Here is a 21,369-nt window from a genome sequence, read left to right as displayed (position 1 = left end):
GTGTGTCTGGGTCTCTGTGTGTCTGGGACTCTGTGTCTGCGTGTCTGGGTCTCTGCGTGTCTGGGTCTCTATATGTTTGTGTGTGTGTGTCTGTCTATCTGCGGTGGTGCAGTGGTTCGCGCTGCACTGCCCTACGAACCTGGCAAACAGATTTCCATTGCCGCTCACGACCAATAATAGCGACAGCAAATATCTGAACTATTCCTCGACAGACTTCCTCTTAGATCGACTCAGCCTTAAGTGAGTACCTGCTGCAGTTTGTATTAAACATCAGCATTGGAGGAGACAAAGGCGGCCCTGGGCGTAGTGTATGTGTGCCGTGTCGGTTTTTACACAGTGCAACTCGCTAACGGCACTGGCCTCCAACAGTTAGTGGATATATGGGGAAGGGGGGAAATCGATGTGTATTTGTGTGGGGCTGTTAGACTTCCACAAAAAGTGGTACTTATTTTATTGTCCCCAGCAGGGAGTGATGATGTATGTATGTTGAACTTCTTTCGCACCATACGTAGCCAACCGCGCTAATCGCAGGTGCGGGCGGAAGGACCACAAACTAACACGCACAAAGCAGTTCTAAAGAAATGAGGTTTCAATCTAGATGGTTTAAAAGTGCTTATCTCCAGTGGCTTGCTGATATTGGAAGCAAGAAACTCACAGAGACCCACAGAAAACCAGAGACTCGTATGTATGCGTGTTGAACTTCTTTCGCATCGTACGTAGCCAGTCGTGCCAATCGGAGGTGCAGGATGGAAGGACAACAAACTAAACACAAAAATGTGTTCTAAATAAATGAGTTTGTCAATTGAGTACAGCGGTGTTCCAGACGGCCGCAGAAGCGCAATCTGAAAGCGCTACTCTGATCCACCCCCCCCCCCCCTTTGTCTCCCGTTTTGCCTTGTGGCGGTGTGTCCAGGGTGGCGTCAGTGGCGATGGCGATGCGGATGAAGTTGTCGAGCGTGGTGGCGGGTTGCCGCGTGGGCGAGCTCTTCTGGGGAGAGAAGTGCTTGGAGCTCCCCGCGTGCCTCCTGTACACACGCGGCGGCACGGCGCCCAACCTGACGCACGACAACCTGGAGCTGGTGGAGCCGGCACCGATCGTGGCCCAGGTCCCCCTCGCCTCACTGTGAGTGACAGCACAGGTCTCCTCTGAGTGATCAAGACCAGATTCCAGTTGCTGGTTCTATCTCATGATTCTAGCTCCCATCACTGTTGCCCTGCTGCTGTTGCTGCTGTTGCTGCTGTTGCTGCTGTTGCCACTGCTCCTGCTGCAGGGCGGAGCAGCAGGAGGTGCTGGAGGAATACGGGGAGGGGTTCGCAAAGTTCATCGGTGAGAAGCGAACACGGGATAAGTAGCGTAACCCTCGCGGATTCAATCACTCCAATTCACTCACTGATTCACTCATTGCGTGTGCATGCCGAACCCAGTTTGCCAGGGCCAGGAGACTACTCCCCGTCCCCTCATGTTCCACGTTGGGTGCCATGGTGGCGAGATGTTAACTACCTCGCCTGGTATACAGGCGTTCGTGGTCTCTATCCAGAACCTGACGCCTGCTGTATATTTCGAGTTTGCGCTGCTCCACGTTTAGAATCAAAATCAATGTGCGTTCAGAGTATTTGGCTGCTGCTATAAATTTCAATGACGATAAGCCACTTCGTTGAGCTATCATTTGTGGCCAGGTCGGTTTTGAAAAAAAGCTATATAGCTCAGTGTGCCTTACCGTGGTAAAGTAAAAACAATAGTTTAGTTCCTTCAGAAACACCAGAAGAAAATAACTGCGGTTGGCCTACGAGGGATAGCCGAACGCAAACTGTTGAGCAGAGGCTGCCATGCATCTGTCGGGAGCTGGACCAGTACCGTCTAGACCCCCGTGGAACACAGGAGGTCCGGGGCACTGGTTCTGGCTCCAGTCACCGTGAGGGGTGGGCAGTCCTTGGCTTTGCCGTTTCATCATTTTCAATGGGTTTTGCACTTATCCGTAAGTCTTTGTGCTTATTTTAAACTATCACTCGCCCACGGCCAACACCAGTGACATTTATATCTGAATCGGTCCTGGGCCTTCCTTAGGTCGGCTCACCCTCAAATGACTACCTGGTGCTGTGTGTAAACATCGCCACTGGGGAGACAAAGGCGGACGGGGCGTGGTGCTGGCCACCCACCCTCTTGCAGCGCTTGCCCCAACACTCTGTTAAAATATTATTTCGGTAAAGCCACGTAGATAGAAAAAATGATAAAAATATCACGACGTTTCGATCGCAATCGTCATCAGGTGAAAAAATAGCGGGAGAGCTGCTGAGGCAGGATGTTATAAAGCTTTGAGATGGGTGTAGCCCAAGGGTCATAAGCGAAGTGGGTGGGGCTAGTTGTGAAATTTGCATGTCAATGTAAGATCGGGTAAATCGGAGAGCCACATCCACGACGACGAAGCTGCGGGGAGGTGGCCATTGCATTGTGAGAGATTAGCATGTCAATGTAAGATCGTAGAGCCACCGCCACATCGAGGAATACGAGCAACGGTGGCTGTGTTAGTGAGACATTTATCCTGTTAATGTAAAGACATTGAACCTGTTAATGTAACACCAGAGAGTCGAAAATAACTACTAACATTGGCAGGTAGGATGGTAACATCACAGTTAGTTAAGACTTTACCTGGTTAATAACGTCCTTCCAATGATTGCTCAGTTTGTATCCATCTTCTCGGTTGAAATTGTGTCTGTGTTTATATATCTGGATGGCTTCATGAACGAATCTTTGCTGATAGCCAGTGGGTTTGCAGAGTACCTTCGCCTTGGAGAAATCTATTTCGTGTGAGCCCACAGCATTAAAACAATGATCAGCGACGGCCGAGGTATTGGTCCTACCGTGTTTCAGATCTGCCTTGTGTTCACGACGAACACGGTCCGAGACATGTCACTCTGTTAAAGGGCTACGCGGGGTGACCTCTGTCTTTGTGTGTGTGCATTCTCCTCCGCTGTTCGGCGCAGGTCTGCCGGACATGCTGCTGCTGTGCACGCAGTACGACCCGGCAACCCCCACTCCACAGGGGTTCACCACCAGCAAGGTACCACCACCCACCCAACACCCCCCTCCCAACAACCCCCCCACCCTCACGCAGTAGACCAGGAAGAAAAATCAGACGTGTGCATGGATTCTCTAATGCTTCCCATAGGGCGGCAGGCTTGTGGCGCTGCAGTGGTGGTACGCCCGCTTCGTAGCAACCAGGGGCCTGGAGATTCTATTTGTGACTCGGATGCCTTTCTGCGTGTAGTTTTTATGATGTCCCCCTGTTCTGCAGTGAGTGAGTGAAGTTTGTATGATCTCCCCCTGTTCTGCAGAGTGAGCGAGTGGAGTTTGTATGATGTCCCCCTGTTCTGCAGAGTGAGTGAGTGGAGTTTGTATGATCTCCCCCTGTTCTACAGAGTGAGTGGGTGGAGTTTGTATGATCTCCCCCTGTTCTGCAGAGTGAGTGAGTGGAGTTTGTATGATCTCCCCCTGTTCTACAGAGTGAGTGGGTGGAGTTTGTATGATCTCCCCCTGTTCTGCAGAGTGAGTGAGTGGAGTTTGTATGATCTCCACCTGTTCTGCAGAGTGAGTGAGTGGAGTTTGTATGATCTCCCCCTGTTCTACAGAGTGAGTGAGTGGAGTTTGTATGTTCTCCCCCTGTTCTGCAGAGTATGTGAGTGGAGTTTGTATGATCTCCCCCTGTTCTGCAGAGTGAGTGAGTGGAGTTTGTATGATCTCCCCCTGTTCTACAGAGTGAGTGAGTGGAGTTTGTATGTTCTCCCCCTGTTCTGCAGAGTATGTGAGTGGAGTTTGTATGATCTCCCCCTGTTCTGCAGAGTGAGTGAGTGGAGTTTGTATGATCTCCCCCTGTTCTGCAGAGTATGTGAGTGGAGTTTGTATGATCTCCCCCTGTTCTGCAGAGTGAGTGAGTGGAGTTTGTATGATCTCCCCCTGTTCTGCAGAGTGAGTGAGTGGAGTTTGTATGATCTCCCCCTGTTCTGCAGAGTGAGTGAGTGGAGTTTGTATGATCTCCCCCTGTTCTGCAGAGTATGTGAGTGGAGTTTGTATGATCTCCCCCTGTTCTGCAGAGTGAGTGAGTGGAGTTTGTATGATCTCCCCCTGTTCTGCAGAGTGAGTGAGTGGAGTTTGTATGATCTCCCCCTGTTCTGCAGAGTGAGTGAGTGGAGTTTGTATGATCTCCCCCTGTTCTGCAGAGTATGTGAGTGGAGTTTGTATGATCTCCCCCTGTTCTGCAGAGTATGTGAGTGGAGTTTGTATGATCTCCCCCTGTTCTGCAGAGTATGTGAGTGGAGTTTGTATGATCTCCCCCTGTTCTGCAGAGTGAGCGAGTGGAGTTTCTATATCCCCCCCCCTGCTCTGCATGGGGTTTCCTTCCAGAGATAGACCCAATACACACACGGTGTAACTGATATTGGCTAAACGTCCCAAGTGCCGAAAAACATAGCCGCAAACGTCTCAATTGGGATCAATCTAGATTTGAAGTTTTCGTGACTGCAGGGATCCATACTCTTTGGTTCTTTAGGTAAAGTCACGTAAAGGCACTGAAACAAAAAACTCGCAGGACCGCCTCCTGCGAGAGACGGTTGCGTCCCGCTGGGCCTCTCGTCACCGATGACTCGTGGGGACTGCGCGACCGGTAGCTGAGCTGCGTGCGTCACCTCCCCCATGTCCGTGCCAGACCGTGTCCGTCTGGGGCAGCGGGGGCCGCATGGAGCTCTCCCCATCGCGCTACGTGGAGCTGCAGCGAGCGGTGCGGCCCGCGTGCTACCAGGTGCGACGCACGATCAAGACGAAGCCTCCTTGCCCCCCCCCGCTCCCTTCCTGCTCCCCCCCCACACCCCCCCTGCTACCCCACCCCCACAACCCCCCTGCTACCCCCCCCCCCACAACCCCCCCACATTGTTTTAGTTAGTAGCAGTGCCTACGAAGGCCGGCACGGTACACAACGGGGGAGGAGGGGGTGGGTGGCCAGCACCACGCTTGGCCGCCTTTGTCTCCCCAGTGGCGATGTTTACACACCGCACCAGGTACTCGTTTGAGGCTGAGTTGACCTAGGGGAGGCCCAGGATACTTTATAGCCCAGTGCAGCAACCGGTTCGTAGCACAGTGCAGCAACCACGACACTACGCGCACACACACACACACACAAGAGCCCCCATTCGCCATTAACTGTCGGTGACATCACCACGGCGTTTGTGCCAGTCTAGGTGCTTGTGACGCATAGTGGTGATTGTGACGCGTGGTGGTGGTTGTAGTTGTTGTGACGTGTGGTAGTGAGGCATGGTTGTGGTGGTTGTGGTGGTTGTGGTGGTTGTGACGTGCGGTGGTCGTGGTGGTGGTTGTGACGTGTGGTGGTGGTTGTGGTGGTTTTGATACGTGGTGGTGGTTGTGACGCGTGATGTTGGTGGTTGTGAAGCGTGGTGGTTGTGACCCGTGGTGGTTGTGACGTGTGGTGGCAGTGAGGCATGGTTGTGGTGGTTGTGGTGGTTGTGGTGGTTGTGACGCGTGGTGGTCGTGGTGGTGATTGTGATGCGTGGTGGTAATGAGGCATGGTTGTGGTGGTTGTGACGTGTGGTGGTCGTGGTGGTGGTTGTGACGTGTGGTGGTGGTTGTAGTTGTTGTGACGTGTGGTAGTGGTTGTGGTGGTTTTGATACGTGGTGGTGGTTGTGACGCAGGCCCCGGCAGCTGATGACGAAGGCCCCACGGCGTCGAGTAAGCGTGAGCGGCGCGGCGTGGATCGAACGCTCGCCTTCCTGGACGCGTGCCTGCTCGCTCACCACACTCACCCGGTGAGCGTTCGCTGCTCACTACTCTACTCACTATACCACTCACCAAACCACTCACTACACTGCTCACGACACACCACACAATCCACTCACTACACCACTCACTACACCACTCACTACACACCACACAATCCATTCACTACACCACTCACTACACCACTCACTACACACCACACAATCCATTCACTACACCACTCACTACACCACTCACTACACCACTCACTACACCACTCACTATACCGCTCGCTGCACACCACACAATCCACTCACCCGGTGAGTGATCACCACTCATTAACTGCGCAGTTGATTTTTTATTTAAAGCTTTCGTGACTGCAGGGATTCATATGCTTGGTTCTTTCGGTAATGTCACGTAGAAGGGAATAATAAAAATATAAAACGATAAAATTCTCACGACGTTTCGACTGCAACACAAGCAATCGTCATCAGGTGTGAAAAAACACAGCAACACATTTTTAAAAAGTGTCGTTTTTTTCTTAACGTCAGCACCACGGACAGCGATTTTGGCAGTTGTTCAGATGGACGAATCCATCTATGTTCGGAAAAGAGGAGGGGGGAGAGGAAGAGAATGGAATGCGGTCTGAAAGTCACCATAAGCGTGAACACAATCAATTAAGACCTGAAATGGTTTATCAAATCCTTCCAATGATTGCTAAGCCAGAATTCATCTTCTCAGTTGAAATTGTCTCTGTGTTTGTATATGTGGATAGCCTCTTGAACGAATCTCTCATGGTAGCCAGATGGCTTGCAGAGAACCTCTGTCTTGGAGAAGTCAATGTCATGTGAGCCCACTGAATTATATGTGATCTGCCACAGCCGAGGTGTTGGTCCTACCGTGTTTTTTTTTTGTGCTCACGGATGCGGTCCGAGACATGTCGTTTGGTTTCTCCAATGTAACTGCTACCACAGAGGCAACTTAGTTTGTAGACGCCAGGGTACTGTATGTCCGGAATCACATCTTTTACAGACGGAACCAGATCACGGATTTTATGTACTGTGTTGAATCGGACCTGGAACTTGTGTTTATTCAAGATTTTGGAGATCTTTTTTGTGATTCCCGCAATGTATGGTAAGGTGATGTAGGGTAAGGTCACGGATGCTTACCTGAAACCAGATTTCCACCACCATCCATCCCAGAAGAATTCCCTCATCAAGACTCTGCACCATAGAGCATCAGCCAGTCATCTCAGTCATCTCAGTCAGTCGACCCATGGCACCTGGGTCTGCCCCGTGACCTCCTGCCAACGGGCGTTCAACACTTCACGTTGACTCAACGTGCACATAGCCTGGCACAAGCGCCGTGGTGATGTCACCGCCAGTTAGTAGCGAATATCTTTTATTAGTGCTGTGCGTGATGTGTGCGTGATCATTATCCGTGCAGTGCGTGCGGTGCAGTGCGTGCGGTGCTGTGCGTGCGGGGCTGTGTGTGTGTGGTGCTGTGTGTGTGTGGTGCTGTGTGTGTCTGGTGCTGTGTGTGGTGCTGTGTGTGTCTGGTGATGCTGTGTGTGTGTGATGCTGTGTGTGTGTGTGGTGCGGTGTGTGATCGTGATCTTTGCGGTGCGTGCGGTGCAGGAGCTGAGCAGCGTGGGCGTGCTGGGCACGGTGCAGGGCGGTGCGCTGCTGGCTGAGCGCGTGCGTTCGGCGCGCTTCACCGCCGCCCGCGCCGTCGATGGCTTCCTGGTGTCGGGACTCAGCCAGCGGCAGTGCGGGGAAGGTCGGCCCGGCACCGCCACGCGGAGCCGCATCCTGCGTGCCGTCATCGCCGAACTGCCGCCAGACAAGCCGCGGTGACGCACGCACACACGCACAGACACACGCGCGTATGCACGCACACAAAGACAAAGATCCTATGTGTACTCTTTGGTTCTTTCGGTAAAGTCACGTAGGTATAAAATAAAATAAATCACGACGTTTCGGGCGCAACACAAGCGCCCGTCATCAGGTGGGAAAGCTGGCGGACGCTTGTGTTGCGTCCGAAACGTCGTGATTTATTTTATTTTATACCTACGTGACTTTACCGAAAGAACCAAAGAGTATGGATTCCTGTAGTAACGAAAGCTTCAAATCCTATGTGTAGCCTTAACAGACTGTTGGGGCAAGTGCTGTTAGCGAGTAGCGCCAATGAAGGCCGGCACGGCACACGAGGTGGTGGGTGGCCAGCTCCACACCCTCCGCCTTTGTCTCTCCAGTGCCGATCTTTGCACACTACACCAGGTACTCATTTGAGGCTGAGTCGACCTAGGGGAGACTCAGGAACCAGTTCAAATAATCGTCACTGGTGTTGGCCATGAGCGGGAATTGGACTCGGGTCGCCTGGTTCGTCGTGGCGTGCGCTGTAGTGGGTTCAAATTAGGTGCACACACACACAGCTTGGAGGCAACACTATTTATTAAACGGTAAGTAACATAACGCTGTACATGAGGTGGTGACCACCTTCCTCAACTCACTAACACTCTGGAACGCGACACAGACTGGACCAGGCAGGCAACGGCCTGCCTGGCCCAGGACGACGACCCGGGACTTGACGACCGATGGTGTCTTCACTCTTCGGAGTACAGTACAACAGCCTCGCTCTGCGTTCACACCACGCTTATATCTGCTTTGGCGTGGTCGGCTCCGCCCAGGCGTGGCTGGCTCTCTCCAGGCCACGCCTCCCTTCCCAGGACACGCCTCACTTCACCCACCTCTGGGAAGGTCCGGATCCCTCCAGCACGTGACCCCCCAGGCACCCCCTTGGGGCCCCCAGCCCTCGTACGGGCCGACACAGTAGTGACCGTTCTATGTCACTACATCACCCCCCCCTGTATAAACACACAGCCGTCCCCGGCTGTAACACAACTGTGAAACATCGAAAAGGTGTGCCTCCGAACCAGCAACATCAATAAATGACCGGCGACCGATAAGAAATACAATCACGTAATATATACAGAATCGACGAGGGTAAAAGGGAACCGCATAGAAAACGGGGAATTAACAACAAATATACATGAAAACTGGCTAACCCACTTACGTTCCAGCACAGCCCCCCCCCCCCCCCGTTAGAATCACGCATGCAATGACAGTCACCCGTTAGCACCCCCCCGCCTTTCCGACGTGGCGTCACAACCAGTAGCACGCGTCGGCCATATCGGGGGGAGAATTTCCATGTTACCACCCCACCGCCTTTCCGACGCAGCGTCACAACCAGCAGCACGCGTCGGCCCTATCGGGATTTTAACCCAGTCTCTCTCCAAGACTCGCATCGCAGCATATAGCTGTACCGACCGAGCTGAGACGACCCAGTCTCTCTCCAAGACTCGCATCGCAGCATATAGCTGTACCGACCGAGCTGAGACGACCCAGTCTCTCTCCAAGACTCGCATCGCAGCATATAGCTGTACCGACCGAGCTGAGACGACCCATCGTTCACTCACTGCACAACATGCACCCTAACAACTGAGGGATACAGTCTCAACGTAACAGGACAACTCCACCTGAACCTTACGAATCTCCAGCCCACTGTTTCAACGCGCCTCGGAGGGTCTCAACCTCCGAGCCATCAGGTCAAGCTGTCAGCCATAGCATGACGGGACCACACTCCCTGAGCCATGTGAGCGCACAGCCCACAAGGCTAGACAAGCCACAGAGTGTCTTGATCTCCGGGCTGTCAGGTCAAGCCGTCAGACACAGCATGACGGGACCACACTCCCTGAGCCATGTGAGCGCACAGCCCACAAGGCTAGACAAGCCACGGAGTGTCTCGATCTCCGGGCTGTTAGGTCAAGCCGTCAGCCATTGCATGACGGGACCACACTCTCCGAGCCATGTGAGCACACAGCCCACTAGGCTAGACATGCCACGGAGTGTTTCAATCTCCGGGCTGTCAGGTCAAGTCGTCAGCCATTGCATGACGGGACCACACTCTCCGAGCCATGTGAGCACACAGCCCACTAGGCTAGACATGCCACGGAGTGTTTCAATCTCCGGGCTGTCAGGTCAAGTCGTCAGCCATTGCATGACGGGACCACACTCTCCGAGCCATGTGAGCACACAGCCCACTAGGCTAGACATGCCACGGAGTGTTTCAATCTCCCTCGGGCTGTCAGGTCAAGCCGTCAGCCATTGCATGACGGGACCACACTCTCCGAGCCATGTGAGCACACAGCCCACTAGGCTAGACATGCCACGGAGTGTTTCAATCTCCGGGCTGTCAGGTCAAGCCGTCAGCCATTGCATGACGGGACCACACTCTCCGAGCCCTGTGAGCGCACAGTCCACTAGGCTAGACATACCACGGAGTGTTTCAATCTCCGGGCTGTCAGGTCAAGCCGTCAGCCATAGCATGACGGGACCACAACGTTCATGTTAGACACGCAACACTCACTGGGCCATCCTGGCCAGGATCTGCGCCCCAAGATAAGTGACAGCCAGCACCACACTTCCAAATCCCTGGCAGCATGTCACCATCGCAATTTAACACCATCACAACACATACAATTTGAATTATGATCCCCCACAGAACTGATCCAATGCCGAACAGGTACGCACAATTTGTGACGATCCCGAATATTCAATGGTCACAACAATACACCTCACATCCCGTATCCGTACACATCATCTCCGAGACTCGCATTGCAGCATTGAGCTGTACCAACCAAGTGGAGAGAGCAACGCAATTTGACGGCAATTAACGGAAACGCACCCCCGATCCATGTAGAACACAAGGAGCATTCCCGCACAAAAGACATCATCTGTGCAACAACGGACAGGAGCCAACCAGTGAGTTTGAAACGAACCGAACCTGTCATTTCAAAATCCCCTTCAACATTAACCATGGGACTCAGGGCATTCGAATTTTGAGAGCAAAAAAACTAGACACAAACCCCAAGAATCGCCGAATTGATTAATACAGTATATGCAGTATACGAAGTTCGTACAGTCAATCATTTGGCGCAATGCTCCATCCAGTCCCCACATGGCAACACACACAATCAATACTCCAGACAATCCGTAGATAGTAAATAATCACAAGCAAGTACCCAACATTCCATACACTGTTAAAAATACCAAGCAAAGCTCCATACGGTCTGTACATTGGCAACAATGACGATCAAAGTTTCTGACAGTTACAAGTGACAATCACGAGCGAACTCCATACAGTATACACAATAACAATGGCGATTTCGCAACACAACGATGTAACAACACGAGTCATTAACACGGCAACATAGAGGATATCAACGGAGCTCGGGACACCAACAACGAATTAATCATTAACTACACCCAGAAGATACCGATCTTGACGCCGTAATTAACAACAAACACTGTTACAAGCAGAAACCCGCATGGTCGCCGCGTCAATTTCTCACGCACACAACCGGACGAACACGCTCCGCAAACCAGCGAGTAAAAAAAAAAACACACGCGATCGCAACCCGGCACACGCAAGATGGGTGAAGATTATTATTATTTTTCTTGGGGCCGGGTGCTTGTCATGTCATGACTCGCCTGGCAAACTGTGCATAGCGGAGGGCGGCAAGGTGGAGCACTGGGACGGCCCGAAGAATCTTTCATGGTGAACACGGCCTGCTCTTGCGAACCCTCTGCAGGCGTCGATGTCGGCGGGAGCGGCATTTCGGCAGCAGGAGCGGCGTTTTGGCGGGAACAGCGCACCGACCCGCCTCCGAAATGGCGGGAACGGCGTTTTGGCGGGAACAGCGCCCCGACCAGCCGCCGAAATGGCGGGAACGGCGTTTTGGCGGGAACAGCGCCCCGACCAGCCGCCGAAATGGCGGGAACGGCGTTTTGGCGGGAACAGCGCCCCGACCAGCCGCCAAAATGGCGGGCCCACCGCGTGGCCCGCATGCCCGTGCCTCCTCCGCCAGCCCCCGCAGCGACGATGGTGTCCTCTCGCCGCGGCTCCGTCGCTCCGTTCCCGATGGCGGCGAAGCAGCAGTGCGATGCAAGTCCCACCGCTCCGCGTGCAGCGCCATCTCTCTCTGTCACCGGGGCTGCCATCCCCGGGGCTGTCCGAAGGACGGTCGTCACACCATCCCCGTCGTACGAAGACGTCCAGATGAGTTTTGTATTTGTTTTTTGTGTGCCCATTTTACTTCCCTAGGATAACACCTAGCAATATTTATTTTTCCACAACTTCTGACGCCAAATGTAGTGGGTTCAAATTAGGTGCACACATACACAGCTTGGAGGCAACACTATTTATTAAACGGTAAGTAACATAACGCTGTACATGAGGTGGTGACCACCTTCCTCAACTCACTAACACTCTGGAACGCGACACAGACTGGACCAGGCAGGCAACGGCCTGCCTGGCCCAGGACGACGACCCGGGACTTGACGACCGATGGTGTCTTCACTCTTCGGAGTACAGTACAACAGCCTCGCTCTGCGTTCACACCACGCTTATATCTGCTTTGGCGTGGTCGGCTCCGCCCAGGCGTGGCTGGCTCTCTCCAGGCCACGCCTCCCTTCCCAGGACACGCCTCACTTCACCCACCTCTGGGAAGGTCCGGATCCCTCCAGCACGTGACCCCCCAGGCACCCCCTTGGGGCCCCCAGCCCTCGTACGGGCCGACACAGTAGTGACCGTTCTATGTCACTACAGCGCTATCCACTGCACCACCGTCACCACACACGCACACACGCACGCACACACACACACGCACACACACACGCACACATGCACACACGCAAGTTGCACACGGACAGACCACGGTGATGCACGCATGCAAATACAAGCACCACGCCAGGCCACCTTGGCCTTTCTCGTGGCAATGTTTTTACACATCACACCATGCACTCATTTAGGACTGAGTCGACCTAGGAGAGGCCCAGGACAATGTGTGGTGATGGTGTCGTGGTGATGGTGTGTGTGGTGATGGTGTGAGTGGTGGTGGTGTGTGTGGTGACGGTGTGTGTGGTGACGGTGTGTGGTGAGCAGCATGGTGTGTGTGGTGACGGTGTGTGTGGTGATGGTGTGTGTGGTGACGGTGTGTGGTGAGCAGCATGGTGTGTGGCGTGGGACGTCCGGACCGAGTGCTCCGTTGTGCCGCACTCGGCGTGGACCTCTTTGAGGGCCACTTCCCCTTCCTGGTGACGGAGCGCGGTGGCGCTCTCCACTTCTCCTACGACTGGGAGACGGGTGAGGAGCGCCACCCCCTCACGGCACTCACCATCACACCGTCACACCGTCACGGCACTCACCATCACACCGTCACACCGTCACGGCACTCACCATCACACCGTCACACTGTCACGGCACTCACCATCACACCGTCACACCGTCACGGCACTCACCGTCACACCGTCACACCGTCACGGCACTCACCATCACACCGTCACACCGTCACGGCACTCACCGTCACACCGTCACACCCTCACGGCACTCACCATCACACCGTCACACCGTCACGGCACTCACCATCACACCGTCACACCGTCACGGCACTCACCATCACACCGTCACACCGTCACGGCACTCACCATCACACCGTCACACCGTCACGGCACTCACCGTCACACCGTCACACCGTCACGGCACTCACCATCACACCGTCACACCGTCACGGCACTCACCATCACACCGTCACACCGTCACGGCACTCACCGTCACACCGTCACGGCACTCACCATCACACCGTCACACCGTCACGGCACTCACCGACATGGCACTCGCCATCACGAAAGAGTGTTCCAGACGGTCGTAGAAGCGCATCTGAAAGCGCGACTGCGTCTTTGTTCGACGGCCGGTCCAAAAGCTGCCGCCGCTGCTGCTGCCGTTGGTGCTGCTGCTGCGAGGACGACGGCCGGAGCTGTCGTGGTGAACCGTTGTCGGCTTTTCCCGTGCGCAGGGGCAGCGCTTGGGGACGTTGCGGGCGACGAGGGCGACGACGCCGGGGGGAGCGCGATCCCCGAGGTGACGCAGGAGGAGCAGGAGGAGGATGAGGAGGAGGATGAAGAGGAGGAGGACGATGTCCGCATCCCCACGCGATTCGAGATGAACCTGCGTGAAGAGAGGCAATTACAGCAACTTCCTTTTTCTAAAATCAGAGTCGTTACTTAGACTGCAGGAGGAGGAATCTGATGAGCCACAAAGCTCTTTTTTTCACAAATGTTCCATTAGGAGCACGGAAGTGAGATCGCTCAAACACCAAACACGACACACAAACACGATAGGAGTGCATAGGAAATTACTTTAAAAAAATAAATCTACAAATAAAACTAAACTATTTTATTTTTTATCTGACCAGGTGAAGTCCTCTGAGCTGTATAACTTTTTCAGAAGAGACCTGGCTACAAACGATAGCTCAACGAATATAACATGGAAATGTATAGCAGCCAAATACAACAAATGCGTGACGTTGATTCAAAATGTGAAGGGTAAAAACCTCAGTGGCAGCTGTCAAAAGGTGACTGGGGCAACTGAGCCTGCAGTTTGGCATCAGTCCACGAGTAGGAGGGTGATGGGGGATGATGATCGCTCTGTGGTCTGGGCTCAGGCACGCCCAGTGGCAGCTGTCCCTGTGTGGCGCAAGGTGACTTGGGCACTGCGAGCGGGGCAGGATGTTAGTCTGCTACGAGTAGCGCGGTGGGGGGGGGGGCGGGGGGCGATGTGGTTGCTGTGTGTGTGAAATTCCAATTCAGTAATTTGTGGTAATGAAAATATATAAATACAATTTGGGCGACTGGATTAGCGACACCGGCACACGATGGCTTCCCGCCGGCCTTTGTGAACAACGCGACAGGGTCTTTAGACGCCTGCCGTGGGCGCGGAGTGGACGGCGCAATATGCAACTGAAGTATTAACCAGGGGTGGCCTGCCGGGTTCAAGCCACGAACATCTCTGCAACGAGCGGCAGCTGTCTGTCGCGTGGTGTCACGGTGACGCTCATGCGCGCACGTGCGCAGTCCGATGAGGACAAAACTTGAGGGTGAAGTGTTGTTCCTTTTAGAGAAACCGGTTACATTTTTGAAGGGATTCTCTCGAAACTTGTGCTGCTTCAGTTGAACAGCAGATTAACAAAATCCTGCGGGGCCCGTGGCCTTGAAGATCGCTCGGGGCGTGTCATCTCTCTGTCACTCTTTCCTTGTAATGTTCGCTTGGATTTTTCTCCGGGTCCTCCGTCAATAGCGATCTCAATCGTCAATCGCAATCGTCGATCTCAATGGCCGATCGCGATCGCCAATCGCGACTGCCGTGTCTCTGCCGTAACCCCCCCCCCCCACCCTCGGTTCAGGTTCCGTGGCGACCTGAGCCCACTGCTGCCCGGCTGCCCCTGCTACACGTGCGCCCACCACTCGCGCGCCTACCTGCACCACCTGCTGGCCACCAGGGAGCTGCTGGCCGGGGTGCTGCTCTCCATCCACAACGTGACGCGCTACCACGGATTCTTCGCGGCCCTCAGGGGGGCTCTGCGACGGGGGCCCCCCGCTCTCGCACGCCTCCGGGCGGCGGTCCTCGCCGCCGCCCCTCCCCCCCCTCTCTCCTCCTCCCCCGGAGCCCCCCCTCCCTTTCCCCCGTGCCCCCCGCCACCTCTCACGGTTGACTCACCGCTGCCTCCGCTCGCGACGGGGGTGGAGGGGGGGCGATAAGGGTAGGGGGGGTAGGCGGTTGGGAGTGGGGTTAGAGGCCTGCGTGGGGTGAAAGAGCGCCGCGGTGGCTAGGGAGATGTTGACTACCTCGTCCGGTATGCGGGAGGTGGTTACGAGTGTCAGAGTGAGTGGATGGGTGAGAGTGGGTGAGCGAGTGTGAGAGTGTGTACGAGTGTGAGAGTGTGTACGAGTGTGAGAGTGAGTGGATGGGTGAGTGTGAGAGTGGGTGAGAGTGGGTGAGTGTGAGTGTGTGTACGAGTGTGAGAGTGGGTGGGTGAGTTTGAGAGTGTGTACGAGTGTGAGAGTGAGTGGATGGGTGAGTGTGATAGTGGGTGAGGGTGAGAGTGGGTGAGTGTGTGTACGAGTGTGAGAGTGAGTGGATGGGTGAGTGTGAGAGTGTGTACGAGTGTGAGAGTGGGTGGGTGAGTGTGAGAGTGCATTCTCAGGACGTGCTGAAAATGTTCTTAAATAGACGAACACAATCCTCACTTCCTCCAATACTAGCCATGACTATACCTTCAAATCACCTCCAGCCATGGTCAGAATCCCCAAAACGTTATCCATTTTTTTGTCCAATAACAATCACCCAGTCCCAAACCTGTTATGCACCTTCTCACCGCGTGCTCTAGCCAGCAGACAGTGGTGATGAATATTCTACTTTCCATTGGGAAAAGGCCAGTATTTACATCGCGATATTTTCAATCACTCATCCGCATAAGCAGCCGTCATCAATCATACAGTGAGGTCTGAAAAACTATAACCATTCAAGTATCTACTTCCACTTCCGTAGTTATTATCCCTCCTGTCGTAACGCCCACCAATCCCTCATGCCATGACGTCACAATGTGGCAACTCACGTGATCTATTGTAGTCATGCCAAATCCTTTGGCCACGCCCCACCAGCACCTCAGGATATGACGTCCCCATTTCGGTGTTACAACCGGAAATAGTGACGTCACTGATGAGTTATAAATAGCGACGACACTATCCACTCGTATTCTCATTTCTCAAACTAACTAACACATCCACCCACGCTGAACAGCTCACTTACACACTCACCATGGCTCTAGCGATTAAGGAATCTTGTTTGGACATGAACCGCTGCACGGGGCGGGCGCTGTCCCACTACAGTGGAATATCTCCCAGTGCAGCAGTAAGGCTGATCAAGGCGCGACGGGAGCGTGGCGGCTTCAATCACGTCTCAGACCTGTATTGGGTGAGCGAAGTGCCACGCCGTGACATGGCCAAGCTTCGCCGCCTACTCTCTGCTCGGCGCTGTTGCAACCATGCAGTGTGCATCCAGAAAAGGGCAGTGGCGCTGATACGTCACACAGAGGAGGAACGCTTGGTGAATGGTGATCAGCTACAGCGGCATGTGGCGAAGGTCAAACCTGATCTGCACTGGCGCGCCCCCAGAGATGAAAACAACCCTGTCGTCCACGTCCAACACTACATTTCTAAATATCATCTTCACCAACAGCATAACAACCACCATCACGACCTGCGCATGAGCTATGGCCGTGTCACGCTACGCCAAAAGGATGGTAACATAAGCAACACTTTCAGGTCTAACTACAACAGGACCACAATCAACTGCCCTGCAGTGCAAGCTCTGACGGGGACTGGACCATTTCAGGGCACCAGCAAACGCTGCAGCATCAGCTTTTAAGTGCACACCTTGCGTGAAAACTACAATACACTATACGTACGAGACACACACTACAAGACACACCATACATACACGTTCTAACATTTCCTTCAGAGTATTGCTTATGCAACGTATAACTGTCATCAGCATGTCTGAGAAAATTATTGTTTTTATCCATTTACACTGTGTATCTTGGTTTCTAAAATAAATGTTTAACAATATTTATTATACAATATTTATTCAAATATACAATATTTATTCAAATATTGTATTTTTAATTATTGTAAAAGCATTTTACCTTGTCTGACTAACGTAACATCGTATTTTAGGACACAGCGAGTGAGAGGGGGAAATCGAGAAAATATTTAGAAAAAGAGATTGAGATTCATAGAGGTAGACATAGATATGTGATATACTGCCATTGGTACATGAGGCATGAACAAAGTGAATACCCGGTCAGATATCTTCAATCATCAACCACTTCAGACAATAATATCATGTTACAATGCGGATTTGCTTCAACTTATCAAACTATTATAATCCACACAGCCAAAGCGAAACAACTGGCAAATATTAACAATACCAAATCTTGAACGCTCATGGGTATGACCTCCCCGTCCTACGGTGGGACATGCTTCACCTAAAGTTTTCAGGGACATGGCACACTTTCCATTGCGTAAAGCATTCTCAGGACGTGATGAAAATGTTCTTAAAAAAACGAACACATCCACCAAAGTAGCCATGACTATACCTTCAAATCACCACTAGCCATTGTAAGACTCCCACAAAACGTTATCCATTTTTATTGTCCAATAACAATCACCCAGTCCCAAACCTGGTATGCACCTTTTCACCGCGTACAGGAGCCAGCAGGCAGCGGTGATGAATATTCTATATTCCATTGGTAAAGGCCAGTCTTTACATCGCGATGTATTCAACCAGCTTTGCTACCCGGCTTTGCCCGGGACTTGGATTCTTGTCTTGGATTAATTTAATATTCCCTTATACTTCACTAAAAAGACAGATGCGTCACTGAATAACACTGTATGGGTATTGTGCGTAATGCATCACGTGGTAATACCCTGGGAGTATTATGAGTAATGCGTCACGTGGTAACACTGTGGGGTATTGTGAGTAATGTATCACGTGGTAACACCCTGGGAGTATTATGAGTAATGCGTCACGTGGTAACACTGTGGGGGTATTGTGAGTAATGTATAACGTGATAACACCGTGGGGATATTGTGAGTAATGCGTCACGTGGTAACACCGTGAGGGTATTGTGAGTAATGCATGACGTGGTAATAGCCTGGGAGTAATATGAGTAATGCGTCACGTGGTATCACCCTGGGAGTAATATGAGTAATGCGTCACGTGGTAACACCGGGGGGTATTGTGAGTAATGCATCACGTGGTAACACTGGGGGTATTGTGAGTAATTTATCACGTGATAACTCGGGAAGGGAATAACGTAGCTGAAAAATAGTCGCGTTTACTTAGAAATTCCAGACAGCATAAGATGTTCAAATTTCATGACGCTAGAGCTCAACGTTCGAGAGTTTTCGCTGCTTCACACAAACAAACAGATGTATTCTCTGCTTTATAATTAAGATTTACACAAACTTACATTGTACATCTTTCACTAATGATTTCACATATAAGGGCATGGGCGGTTGAGGGTTGGGTGTGTGTAAGAGTGCATGGGTGCGCAATTTTCACGGTTGACATTTGTGGTGGTTTTTCCCCTTGATATAAGGAAGCCGTTGAGTTTGCCTTGAAAACCAAAACCGTACTCCACTACGGATTTGCCTCTTGTGTATTGGGTAAAACAACCAATCATTTTCCACACAGGGTAGACACCGTCACGACATAACGGTTACGTGGGGGACTTTTGTTTTTAACTTTGATGCTTTTGTATTTATCACGAGTAATGATCAGAAACAGGGAAGCAATATGTAAAGCGTTCCTAACATTTATTGAAAAAAATATGAATTTGTCCAGCAATGACTGCATACTACAGTGTGACAGAAACACAACCCGTGCAATAGAATTTCAACACATTCAACAACCGACTGTAAGCGGTAAAGGTATAGCCCATGCAATTATTTGATCACATTTATACTGGTTGAATGGGCCTCCGCAAAAATTAGCTTAAAAGCAGATATAACTAGTACTCTTCCACGATGGCTGGATATCCTGGCATAGGTGCATGCACACACATTTTACCCAACTATATGGCAGCTATAATACGTATTTTTGGGTTAGATCGTGTAAATATAACTGTGTCGTTAAACCCAACACCACCCGACACAGCCAATTAGAAAGGTTTGTCACGTAAACAGAACATCAAGTTCAAGTTCAAGTTCATTTATTAGGTATAGCCCTGTGAGCCATTCAGCTCTTGAATCGGGTGCAACCGCAACAAACAAAAAAACAAAAAACATGAACAAAAAACATCTTAAAGTGAATATGTGACTAAGTGCAAACAGAAAATCCAAGAAAAGACAGCAAAAATATTGCAGAAAAAACACCGTACACCAACGCTGTGTGCAAAAATCCCAGTGGGATGCAAGTCAAACAACAACAACAACCACAAGACAACTTAGATTAAGGCCATCAGTCTAACTCTGTACTACAACAAACAACAACAACCACAAGACAACTTAGATTAAGGCCATCAGTCTAACTCTGTACTACAACAACACAAACATGGCTAAACCAATACACTTTTCGAAATCACCAAAATAAAGCCATGAAAGCAATGAAAAAGCAATCATAGGAACTGTGACGGAATTTTCACAATAAATGGCATAAACAACATGTACTACGAAAACCCTGCAGCCATAGCTGGCTGCATGAGTCACTCCACAACAGCAGGAGCATCAATCGGAGTATTGTAAATTTTCAATGCACCTTTAAGATCAGCACACTAAATCAAAACACAGGTCACACTTTGTAGCGATCATCCAGAGCGAAACATTTTATTTTAGGTCACTGAATAGCACTGGCAGCTAGGGGTGTACAACTCCTCTAAAGCAGTTTTGAGTGAAGATCTCATAGGTAGTGACTCAAGTTTCAATTTATTTGCAACAGCATTCCAGACCCTGGGGGCATCAGTAGCAAAGGCCCTTCCTCCAGTATATGTACGGCAATAGGGAATATTAAGCTGGTAAATGAGTGTAGACCTTAGGTCAAATTTGTTCTTTGAAACAGAGACGAGATCCAGCAGGTAATCTGCAGATTTTTTTGCAAGTACATCATGAATAAATAAGATCTGGTGCACAAGCCGTCGAACATTCAGAGATGTTAAGTTTGACCCAATGTAGAGATCACAGTGGTGAGTCCTATATGGGCAGTTCAATGCAAATCTTAAGGCCGAGTGATACATTGAGTCAAGCTTCTTCAGTACAGTACTTGGGGCTGATTTATACACAATGTCACAGTAATCAAGTAGAGGCAGTATGGTAGCTTTAATCAATTCCAAACGGAACATAGGGGGGAAGCAGTGCTTGTGTCGATATAGAAAACCAATTTTAATTTTTGTCTTTTTCCCAATATAATCAATGTGATCTTCAAAATTCAGTTTTGAATCCAGGATGACCCCAAGATACTTATAGATCTTGACTTGCTCTATTTGATCATTATTTAAGGTATGTAATTGGGGAAAAATAACTTCCCGCTTTAGTCCTGGTGAGAAGCATAGCACCTTGGTTTTGGCAGGATTTAGGACTAGTTTAAGAGCAACTAGCTGATGTTGTAGTTTGTTGAAATCACTCTGGAGCTTAGCAATCACGTCATCCGGAGAGCGGCCAGCAGTAATTAGTACCGTGTCATCTGCAAAAAGATTTACCCTGGAATAATCCAGTTCAGTGCCCAAGTCATTTACATAAAGAGAGAACAAGAGGGGGCCGAGAATGGAACCCTGTGGAACCCCTTTTGTTATCTTAACACTGTTTGACCTCCAACCCTCTGTGAATACAGTTTGGGTGCGAGAAATAAGGTAATTTTTTAACCATTTTACTGTGTTTTCGGAAAAACCGAGGCAACTTATTTTACTAAGCAGGATGTTGTGGTCTACTGTATCAAAAGCTTTGGACAAGTCAAGAAAAAGACAGGCGCAGTACTGCTTATTATCAAGGCTACTGTAAATGTGATTCAGAGAGTCTAATGCAGCAGATGTGGTGCTGTATTTTTTTCGGAACCCAGATTGTTTTAGATGTAATAGATTGTTGGCGGACAGGAAACTGCTAATTTGGTAGGTCAATAATTTTTCAAAAATTTTCATCAACGGGGACAAAATTGA

General features: G+C 51.1%; 1 protein-coding gene across 2 annotated transcripts; it reads left to right on the top strand.

The window, feature by feature from the left end:
- Positions 1-18,692, top strand: QTRT2 (queuine tRNA-ribosyltransferase accessory subunit 2). 2 transcript variants are annotated; one of them, XM_061576998.1, is made up of 10 exons: positions 10-240; positions 914-1,123; positions 1,272-1,327; positions 2,983-3,059; positions 4,701-4,793; positions 5,699-5,812; positions 7,400-7,614; positions 12,832-12,968; positions 13,678-13,843; positions 15,064-18,692. In XM_061576998.1, the coding sequence occupies exons 2-10, from the start codon at positions 930-932 to the stop codon at positions 15,416-15,418; spliced, it is 1,407 nt and encodes a 468-aa protein (XP_061432982.1). In that variant the 5' UTR covers positions 10-240; positions 914-929; the 3' UTR covers positions 15,419-18,692. The 2 variants fall into 2 exon arrangements, with proteins under 2 accessions (XP_061432983.1, XP_061432982.1); XM_061576999.1 differs by lacking the exons at positions 12,832-12,968; positions 13,678-13,843; positions 15,064-18,692 and adding an exon at positions 11,416-12,801 and having other exon boundaries at positions 1-240.
- The last annotated feature ends 2,677 nt before the right edge of the window (positions 18,693-21,369 follow it).

Source organism: Lethenteron reissneri, chromosome 62, assembly GCF_015708825.2.
Source record: "Lethenteron reissneri isolate LAM-NWPU_2019-01 chromosome 62, ASM1570882v1, whole genome shotgun sequence".
Classification (NCBI taxonomy): Eukaryota; Metazoa; Chordata; class Hyperoartia; order Petromyzontiformes; family Petromyzontidae; genus Lethenteron; species Lethenteron reissneri.
Note: the sequence above shows the minus strand (reverse complement) of the source record. Positions and strands in the feature narration are given on the sequence as shown.

Bases quoted from the DNA above. Each gene is read 5' to 3' on its own strand.
- QTRT2 (XM_061576998.1), top strand. From the start codon at position 930: ATGGCGATGCGGATGAAGTTGTCGAGCGTGGTGGCGGGTTGCCGCGTG. The intron at 1,124-1,271 runs GTGAGTGACAGC...CTCCTGCTGCAG, and splicing joins CAGGTCCCCCTCGCCTCACT to GGCGGAGCAGCAGGAGGTGC. The intron at 4,794-5,698 runs GTGCGACGCACG...GTTGTGACGCAG, and splicing joins TGCGGCCCGCGTGCTACCAG to GCCCCGGCAGCTGATGACGA.